Source organism: Suricata suricatta, chromosome 14, assembly GCF_006229205.1.
Source record: "Suricata suricatta isolate VVHF042 chromosome 14, meerkat_22Aug2017_6uvM2_HiC, whole genome shotgun sequence".
NCBI lineage: Eukaryota > Metazoa > Chordata > Mammalia > Carnivora > Herpestidae > Suricata > Suricata suricatta.
In genome coordinates this window covers 85303670-85314178 of record NC_043713.1, presented here as the reverse complement: position 1 = coordinate 85314178, position 10509 = coordinate 85303670, and the positions used below count along the sequence as shown (strand labels likewise).

The window sequence follows — 10509 nt, the reverse complement described above, 5'->3', positions numbered from 1 at the left end:
TGACTATGGAAAGTCTTCTGGGAGCCGCCGTTGAGAAGGAAGTTCCTCTCCTCGAACTGCAGCCCCCTGTCTATCATGGTTGTGCATTCCTCCGAAGGGAGGGTGATGTCCACGGGGTTTTCCAGAAGTTCTACTTCATTCCCAAGCCAGACCCAGTCGTGGGAATGGGGGATGTTGCCTTGTTCGCTCACAGCGAATCTTTTGTGTCTGTATTTCCAAGCAAATGCCACACAGTTGATTAAGAAGACCAAAATGGCCAGGCAGAAGACACAGAGCAGAGCGTACATGCCGATCTCCAAGTCAGTTAAGCCCCTTGAGGTCACTGTAAGGTCACTGGGATTGTTGGGTTCCGGTAACTTCCCTTGAGTGGGGAAGCTTGTGAAGGTGTCTGGACCGCCACTCTTGAGTAGCTTCTTATCCTTTCCTTCCAGGGAGTACTGTGGGGTTGTGCTTTTGTTGCTACGTTCCTCTTGGCCAACAGAGGCACCATGTTGGAACCACTCCTGAACTGCTCTCTCCTGGTTTCCTTCCCGCTCTATGGAATTACTGAAGTGGTCTTTATATTCCCGACCGATGCCCTCGATATCGTTGGTGCCTCCGAGGTGCTCATCAACATTTGGTTCAAATTTGACCTTGATATTTCCTTTACCCACGGCAAGAACACTCTTCCTCTTGGTCTTCTGACAGGGCTCACTAATCATCATTTCTAATTTAATCAAGGGACCTTGCCCTTCACCCTCTGCAACCACAACCGGCCATTTGGACTGAAGGTTTGCCTGGACAGACACCACCATTTCATCCAATGATGACACAGTAACTGAAAAATCCTTGGGATCATAAATGTCTAAGGGTGTCACCGAACCATCACTGAACAAAATCCAAGAACTGACTATTGCTTCCTAAGAAAAATGAAACCAAAGCATCATGTTATAATCTGGTTCCTTCAAAACTGCAAACATAAATATGACTTCCTATATAATATCATGTATATATACAGAGAAAAATAAACTTCTATGTTTTATAATCTTGAACTGTTCTTGGCATGCTTTGAACTGACATCAATAATAGACTATTGCTCCACTGATATGAGGGGCAAATAATATACATTAATGAATGCATTAAAGTGCATATTAACTTATTGCATGCCACACAACAGAAGTTGACTTTGACCTTTCTAGAAAACATTTTGAAAGATCAGGCAATTTATCTGAATCAAGATCAGGTGCAACTAATCAGGCTACTGCTCCAGATAATATCACTTTGAACATTCTTTATCAGGAAGCCAGTGCCAATGAACTAAAACACGCACCAGTGAGGGGCCTGAGGAAAGATGCCTTCTGGGAATGAGCTCACAGGAAACGCACAGCACTCTGGTGTCTTAGTAAACACTCATTATGAGTTTAAAGATGGAGGAGAGCTTTAGAGTTGGCAATGACTGTAAATGGTAGCAATTTGGTGCCCATTAGCCAGGCTTGCTCAAACAGCTGACATGGAATTTCCAAGTATCAAACAACCTGGTTTGGCAAAAGGAAAAATCTGTGGTCCTATGGTCGGGTCTAGCAGAGTGTGCCAAGCACAGATAAGTGAGGGACGTGGTCTCAAATGACAGGGGACAAAAGGACTCTGGAATCCCACCTGCTGTGGGGCTTGGAGAACGTCCTGGGCAGCCACCATCGAGACGATGGCTCTTCTGTCCACTCTGTGAGGCTTCAGGGCAAGAGACAAGCCAGCCACCAGCTGCATGCCCAGGTCGGCGATGGTGACACGGTCATCCAGGACGATCACTGTCTTCTCAGCCAGGATGGAGTCAGAGAGCGGGGAGAGCACCTTCAAAGGAAGCAAGCAAGCTCCAGTCTCTGCTCTGCACAATGGTTTTAAACTCCTAACTGACCTTTCCCAACAGCGTGTTCCCTCAGTAGTCTACCAAATGAGTGTACTTGGAAGAATTCTGTAGGTAAGGGTTATGCTGTGGTCCAATGACACTTACCAATGGGAGGAATTTGACCAACACCATGTTGGTCCATTTCCTTGCCTTTGATTCATGCCATGACAATAACAGTGTATTTCCCAAGAGCTTAATTTAACATAGAGACAATGGCTAAAAATTGCCCACCCTGGGACCAGACACTCAGAGAGCAATGGTTTCCCAACCACTCATCTTTAGATGTGAAAATGGCAGAGTTGGGGGAGAGCTCTTACATGTTTTTCTGTAACATCTTCTCCTACTCACGTCCTTCCAGTGGGCAGTTAGCTGTGCACTATGCGACAACAGTGATCGTGGTGTGGGCCACTGTGTCACCCCCCAGAGGCCATGTAAGCAAAGTGGGAGAGGGATTTTCAATGTACCGAGAAGCCACTCCTTCTCATTTACCATCCAGTTCACAACCAGTGGTGACCAACACAGGGAGAAGACTATCCAGTAGGCAGAACTTCCAGAACAGCCCCCACCCCCACCTCCCCGAAGATGGGAATATGATGAGAAACCACTCTCATGATATGTTGTGTTTCTAAGGCAGGCTCGCCTTCCAATAGAAAGCTCACGCTGGATTACCCAAGGGGAATGCAATGGTAGCATGTGAAGCCCTTAAAAGCAGAGAGCTTTCCCTGGCTGGGGACAGAAGGGAACATCCCAGAGAGTCAAAGTGTGACAAGGATCTGACCAGCTGTTACTGCTAACAAAGGGACCACGGGAGAAGTGGCACAGGTGGCCCCTCTGGGAGCACTGAGTGGCTCTTGGTGACAGTCCACGAGGAAACAGACCCCTCAGTCCTACACCCTCTAGGAACTGCAATCTGCTTACAACCCAAATGAGTTCAGGAAGCACATCTTCCCCGAAGCCCGGCCTGGCCACCACCTTCACCGCAGCCTTGTGATACCCAGAGCACAGAACCCAGCCCAGCTCCCCTCGGCTCCTGGCCTACAGAACTGAGTTAATAAATGAGTGGTGCTTTTAGCCACTTGTTTTGTGGTAACGTCCACAGAGCCATGGAAGAGTAACACAAAATAGGGCACGTTTCATTCAGCGTCGTCAGAATTAGCTTGCCACCACCTAAACTGTGACTTAACTATGAGTGGTAACACTTTCAATTTTTCCTAGAAAACACACTGCAGCATTTCTACATAATTACGCTGTTCAACCTGACCAGAAAAATAGTTTTGCTCCCACTCTAATAAAATACAGAGCACTTAATTGTGGATTTTAAAATTACTTTAGCACAAATGTGTTATTTAAGAATTGTCTGTCCATGGGGCGCCTGGGTGGCTCAGCTAGTTGAGCGTCCGACTTTGACTCTGGTCATGGTCTCCCAGTTTGTGGGTTCAAGCCCTGTGTCGGGTTCTGTGCTGACAGCTCAGAGCCTGGAGCCTGCTTCGGATTCTGTGTCTCCTTCTCTCTCTGTCCCTCCCCCACTCATGCTCTGTCTCTCTCTCTCTCTCTCTCTCTCTTTCAAAAATAAACATAAAAAAAAATTTTTTTAATTTCTGTCCATGGTTCAAAGTGTAACATATAGCTAAGTGGTTAACTCTGAAGGTTAGGGAAACAAAACGAGTTTTCTTAGGTTTGACCATCTTCTATTAGTGGTGTAGGACGGAGTAAATTATACTGGGGGAAAGGTGGCTTTTGCTGTACGTTTAATTTAGCTTCGGTGGTAAAAGAAATAAGGGATTTTTTTATCAAGTCTCCCTGAAATCCAAAAATTCATTTAAGTTAGAGTATTAAAATTGGGGAATACTCTACTTCTTATTCTCTTATGCACGTGCACACGCACAGACATGCGCACACACACACCTGAACACGGTCAGTATAGACTGGGGCTGGGGCGTGGCCAGGGGGCGTGGCCGGGGCGTGGCCGTACCTGCACGGTCGTTATCCCCGGCTCCCGGCCCACCAGGGTCCTGCCGCCCTGTAGCTGCGCGATCCGCGGCTCCTCCACCTTCATGAAATCCACCACCAGGTCCGTGATGTCAAACTGCCAGTCGGGGCCCAGCAGGTAGCTCAGCTGGCCCGCGTCGGGCGCCTCGGCCACGAACTGGGTGAGCACGCGCGCCGTGGCGTGCTGGTACTGCAGGGAGCAGCCCCGCCCCCTCTTCTCCTCGTCCTCCTCGTCCTCGCTCTCCCGGGTGGGCCTGGGGACACGAACAGACCCGGGTAAATGTCACGGCTGAGGAGCAGCGTCGCCCACCTCGGCCTCCAAAGCTCTGTGAGCGCACAGAACACGCGACGAGGGTTTTCTGCCCGCCATCGGCTCGTTCCCCATCTGCTCCTCCCCGGGGGCCCCTGTGCACCTGCTTGGAGCTCGGAAGGCCAAGGCTGCCCCTGCCTCCGCGAGCCCAGTGCCCCGGGACACGCTGCCCCCAGACACGCTGAGACTGCGTCCCCGCTCTGCGTTCAGGAACTCTGTGGTTTGAAACTGTCCCCGCTGCGGGAACCGTGAGGTCCCCGGGCAGAGGAGCTGCTGGGGGCAGTGTTCGTGCCCTACAAGGGTCGTCACAGGCCCAGGCACCGAGACCGGCAGCAGCTCCTCTCCCTCCCAGCGTGCGGTCAAGGACGGCCCGGCGATGGCCCAGCGCTGGCTCCTGGCTGGCCCTGGACAGGCTCAGAGGACCTGGACTGCCCTCCGAGCTGTGCACAGCCCGAGGGGGAAATCCTCACCAACGCTGTCACTCCGGGACCTTCCCCTCCCGGTGAACCTGCCCTGTGTGCTTTGTGAGAGCACCTTGCTTGGTGACAGGTCTACGGCCTTCAGTGGACAAGGGTGGGTGGCAGGAGAGGCAGCGGTTGTGATTCACACGCACTGAGTCAGCCCTACTATGTGCTGGGTCTTGCTCTACCTGCTCACGTGACCAGGAGAGCTAACGGATCCAGCCATCTAGACACGGGACTCGTGCCCAAGCTGCAGAGGACCCTGTGCCCTCCTCCTCCTCTACAGTGACCTCCCTGCATCTTCAAAACAGCCACGAAAGACGTTCCTGTTTTCTGCACGAAGGCCCCGGGGCTCGGAGTGGTTAACGCAGGGCCTAGACAGCTGGTGATCAGCAAATGGAGAGTTCCATCTGACTTCAGAAACCCACCTTCTTTACAATCTACCCTTCTGCCTCCCTGAAAGATCTGGGAACCATTTGGAAAGAAACGGTTTGTCACCAGCATCCACAAAGACGCATGTTGTGGTTTCCCAATGTGACGGGTAAGTATCTTTGCTGGTGAGTGAGGTGATTATGGTGCCAATGGGACATAGCATGAAAAACTCGCAATGACATTTGGAGAAGTTATTCCATTTTACTTTTCAATCCTTCTGATTTTATCACAGGAATGAAGGTCTCTGGCACTGGGCTGTCCCTAACACTCATCTGACACTTACCGGTGGACTCATTAAAGACCAGCTGTCCAGGGGGGCCCAGGTGGTTCAGTTGGCTAAGGATCCGACCCTTGGTTTCAGCTCAGGTCATGATCTCGTGGTTTGTGAGATCGAGCCCCCCATCAGGGTCTGTACGGAACCTGCTTGGAATTCTCTCTCTCCCTCTTTCTCTGTCCTTCCTCTGTTCTCTCTCTCAAGAGAAAGAATTAAACTTTAAACTTTTTTTTTTAAGACAGAGAGAGACAGAGTTTGAGGTGGGGAGGGGCAGAGAGAGAGGGAGACACAGAATCCAAAGCAGGCTCCAGGCTCTGAGCTGTCAGCACAGAGCCCAATGCGGGGCTCGAACCCACAAACCATGAGATCATGACCTGAGCCAAAGTTGGACGCTTAACCGACTGAGCCCCCCAGGTGCCCCAAGAATTAAAACTTTTTAAAAAAAAAAAGACCAACCCCTACAAACAGCAGTATCTATGCAAACTATAACACCAACGTTTTTTTCCTTTGTGTTAATTTTTACCACTTGGCCATTTTTTATAGTGGTGTGAAAAGTGAATAAAAGCAAAAAAAGAACAATATTAAGTATACATTACAGGTGCCATTCCAAAGTGGTAGTATCATAAAAGTGGTGAGTGAATAAATGAAGTATTAGAAATTCTGTATTAATCAAATCATTCTGTTATTTTGGGACAGATAGCATTCTATTTTTTTTTTTTAACTTTAAATTCTGGGCCACCTGGATGGCTCAGTCAGTTGAGCGGCAGACTCTCAATTTTGGTTGAGGTCGTATCTCGCGGTTTGTGAATTCGAGCTCCGCGTTGGACTCTGCACTGACAGCACGGAGCCTGCTTAAAATTCTCTCTCCCTCTCTCTGTGCCCCTTCTGTGCTCTGTCAAACATGAACTTAAAAGAAAAAAAGTTTAAATTCTGCTTTAATTAGAAATTCACTGTAAGTTGAAAAATCATGTTCAGGGAGGTCCCGTGTGCACTCTTTGCTCTGCTCACATCTTGCAATCCCAAGACCAGGAAACGGACATCGGTGCAAGCCAGAGGGCATATTCAGATTTCAACAGTTTAACCGGTGTCTGTGTGTGCATGTGTGCATGTGTGTGCATGTGTGCATGTGTGTGTGTGTGTGTGCATGTGGTTCAATACGATTTTATCACCGGAGGATTCGTGTGACCATAGCCACAACCGAGACACAGAACCAGTCCGTCCCCACAGGGATGCCCTGGGATGCCCCTTGATAGTCTACACTATCCCTAGTCCATGGCGACCACCAGTCTGTTTTCCATCTTCTAGATCATTCTAAATGGGACCATACAGTATGTACTCTCTTAAAATGCTGGTAAGGATGTGGAGAGAGTACTGGCTGACTATATGTGGCTGCTGGGAGAATGAAATGGTACAGCCGCCCTGGGAAATAGCTCAGCAGTTTCTTTTAAAAGTAACTAAGCCCTTGTCATCCGACCCAACAATTACCCTCTTGGGCACCTTCCCCAGAAAACGTGCTCACACTCAAGCTTGCACAAGAGGGTCATGGCGGCTCCATCCGTGAGGCCCCCACCTTGTGGGGTGGGTGCTTCCTCGCTAGGACGGCACACCCCACAGGTTACCACTCAGCAACATGACAGGCATGCCCGATACAGCCAACGACTTGGGTGGATCTCAAGGGATTTCTGCTGGATACAAACACGTCAGTTTTAAAAAGACTGGGGCCATCTTCCAGCTAGAGAAAACTCTGCTTTCAAGGGCCACCTGGATACTCTCCACATCTGAAGGTCGATGGATTCAGCATTTTAATTCCATCTGTAAAATTGCTTCATAGAAGCACCAGATTAGAGTGTGAGCGGCTGACCAGGAGACGGGACTCTGACACAGACACCCTTAGAAGTCTGCCTACTACACGATACTATGTGTCATTTCATACTCGGGACCACTCTCTTCGGTGATACCGTCATCTCCAATTTATAAATGAAGACACTGAGGAACAGAGAGATTCATCAGCTGGCCCAAGGTCCCACAGCTCTGTGTGGGGAAGCTCACAAGGGTGGAAATTTCAGCGGCTTCATCCCAGAGCCCACAATGTAACTCCTGAGCCAGGCTCCACAGACGAGCGTTGCCATTTACAAGCAGGGAACCGAGAGTGAGCAGCACAGGAAGGAACGACGGGGAAACAGGGATAAAAGGAAACCCCGAGACCCCAGGCTCTGTGCTTTGCATCCACTGCAACATTGTACTGAATCCCAGCAACTGCTCTGTGAGGTGGACACCATTCATATCTCAGCGAGAGTTTCCTCAGTCAAAGGCTAGGAAGTACCCAAAGCCGCATCCATTGAACCCCAATCCAAGACCACTGACCACCGGGGAGACTGCTTCCCCGAGGCCGCCTGCCCAGGGATCCAGGCCCCGGGACTCAGCCCTCCCTCGGTTCCTCACCTTCTGTTGGATGCCACGGGGACCCGCCAGCCCTTGATCTGGCTCAGCTCCGTGTCTGAGATCTCGATCTGCAGGGGGAGCCTGGGTGCCCACACGGTGACTTCCAGCTGAGAGGTGAAGTGCTTGTGGGTGAAGTTCACGATCGTGTGCACTTGGCTCTTCATCTCCTTCCCGTTCACAAAAATGGAATCGCAGTGGTTGGAAACCTTTGGGAGAGTTAGAATCCCGAGATGCATCAGCAGGAAAACACGAGCAGCAAGGAGCAGCGCAAGTTCGTGAACTCTGATTTATTCGACACCAAGACAATCAGAAGAACGTGACTCCAACAAAAGGTAATTTGTAGGCACGAATTAGTGACAAAGCCTGATAAATAGACTCCAGGAAAACCATTTTGTATTACAAAATACCGATAACTAAACCCATAAACATAATTTAATGGAGTTCTATAACCTTTGTTGCTTCTTTTGTGGGTTTTTCCCTCCACCTCACCTTCTTTATGTACTCAGAGCACCACTAATCAAATCCCCGGTGCAACATATTTCACTCTTGCACCATGTTTGAAGATGCGTAAGAGGTAGCCATATGTTACTAAAAAAAAAATGACTTTATTCAAGACATAAAGAGAATCTTTTCTGAAAAACCAAGAGAGCTTTGCACTACATTAAAATCCTTGTAGGAAAACACTCACGGAATGTGGATATAATTATTTGTGCCCCATTAAACTGCAGTTTTGCAGACTGGAAGTAAGGATGTAGCGTTTTGCTATGGTTTTTTGACTCAGCACTTGGTGGGCGGAGGGGGGGGACCTCTTAACGTGCACGTGTTAGCAGGTTATGTGACGGACAACTTAATTCCCATTTTACTCCGCCTCTTCCAGATAAACAAGTGAAATGTTGACAATATCTTTCCTGGACCTTCTGGAAAATGCCATTGAGGTATGTAGGTGGGGAGGGCGTGGAGGAGGCAAAGGTCACTTCCAGGTGCCGGGGACACAAAAACCAAGAATTCACCACAAAATCACAACGGCAAAGGGCCCACCATCTCTGAAGGACCTGAGGCCAGCAATGTGGTCTAACCGGCTCGGGTCACACGCTGCTTTTTGGGGTCCCCCGTCAGTCTGAGCAGCTGGCAGACCTGAGTGCCGCCACACAGGGTGTTTTTCGAGTCACAAACAAGGACATCTCCTGGACCTTCTCTTCCCACAGCCCAGGCCTCCCTTCCCAGCCCCACACGCTCATGTCCAGAGCAAGGTCAGAAGTGCCAACTTCCAAACTCCAAGAGCAAACCTCCTCGTTCTTGGTTTTTTTTTAATGTTTTTTAAAAATTATTTTTGAGAGAAAGGGAGACACAGAGCAAGCAGGGGAGGAACCCAGAGAGAGAGAGACACAGAATCTGAAGGGGCTCCAGGCTCCAAACTGTCAGCACAGAGCCAGACGCGGCGCTGGAAATCACGAACCGCGAGATCATGACCTGAGCCGAAGTCAGATGCTCAACTGACTGAGCCACCAGGCGCCCCTCCTCCTCCTCATCTGAGACAAAGTTTCATCCCTACCGCATCTGAGGAAAAAAGTACTCGAGCATGAATGTGCCCCCGTGAGGCGAAGGAAGAAATGAGCCTAGCTCATTTAAAAGGAAATGGAGGACCAAGAGAAGATCACCGGAATGCCGAGACCTCTCTCTGCGCCTCCAGGCCCTTTGTCTCACCCCCTTGTCCATGTCCCGATGTCTTCAGCCATCTTTTTTTTTAATGTTTATTTTTGAGAGAGACAGAGTGTCAGTGGGAGGAGAGGCAGAGAGAGAGAGAGACAGAATCCAAAGCAGGCCAGGGCTCTGAGCTGTCAGCACAGAGCCTGACGTGGGGTTTGAACTCACAAACCGTGAGATCATGCCCTGAGCCGAAGTTGGATGCTCAACCGACTGAGCCGCACAGGTGCCCGTTCAGCCACCTTTAAGCAGAACTGACCGAGGCCCCTGGCAGGGACATGGGCTGAGGTCCCTGTGACACTGGCTGGGGAACCCTGGCCTGTGACACTGGTAGGGGGACCGTTGGTGTCGGTGCCCCAGGGACAAGGGCGAAGGAAAAGGATGACGGGAGCAAATCAGCCGTCTCGGGAGAATGTACGACCGAGGATCATAAATTGGCAGGACCGTGCCCAGGATCGCCTAGACGGCAATCAGAACAAGACTCTCAGTAAGAGCGGAAATGGAAGGGAAAAGCCCGTTCTTGCTTCAAGATCCGGGCCCGGCCGCCCTTTCCCTCAGACACTGAGAAAGGGGTGCTGGCCCCGTTTCGGAGAAACCCCGCCTTCTCCTGGGAGCCCGCTGGGAGGCACGAAGACCCCTAAACACTGCCGGCTAGCGGCGGGTGCAGACCTACCTCCGGAGAACAAGGCTCCTGACCCATGACAGCGCTGCCTTCAGCACCGATGACGGTGGTCAGCACCGATTCTAGAACCTTCCTGATCCTACCTCCTACACAACACACCTCAACTCTCTTGCATTTGTCGAAAATGCTGGCTTCTCCCTGGCTATTGCTACTCACCCACCCTCATGCCCCCAGGACATCACCCCACCATCAGGGACGCAGCAGTTTTGGAAACTTCGAGGCCCCTTCTGTGCATAAGAAATGAAATCCCGACTCAGTGGCAGTCTATGTACCCCTTCTGTGCTCATGCAGACTTAACCCGGCCCCACCTTTCAGGCAGTGAGGGATGGCCTG

At 50.3% G+C, this 10509-nt stretch overlaps 1 protein-coding gene across 2 annotated transcripts in view; it reads right to left on the bottom strand.

The window, feature by feature from the left end:
• Nucleotides 1-10509, bottom strand: part of TMEM132B (transmembrane protein 132B) — a 289917-nt gene that overhangs the window by 1369 nt on the left and 278039 nt on the right. The window contains exons 6-9 of one of the 2 annotated variants that reach the window (XM_029922313.1): nucleotides 7791-7996; nucleotides 3855-4125; nucleotides 1636-1827; nucleotides 179-899 (exon numbers count right to left, since the gene is read on the bottom strand). In XM_029922313.1, coding sequence (XP_029778173.1) covers nucleotides 179-899; nucleotides 1636-1827; nucleotides 3855-4125; nucleotides 7791-7996 — 1390 coding nt within the window. Of the gene's footprint in view, nucleotides 1-152; nucleotides 900-1635; nucleotides 1828-3854; nucleotides 4126-7790; nucleotides 7997-10509 lie in introns of both variants that reach the window. The other variant, XM_029922314.1, reaches the window with a different exon arrangement.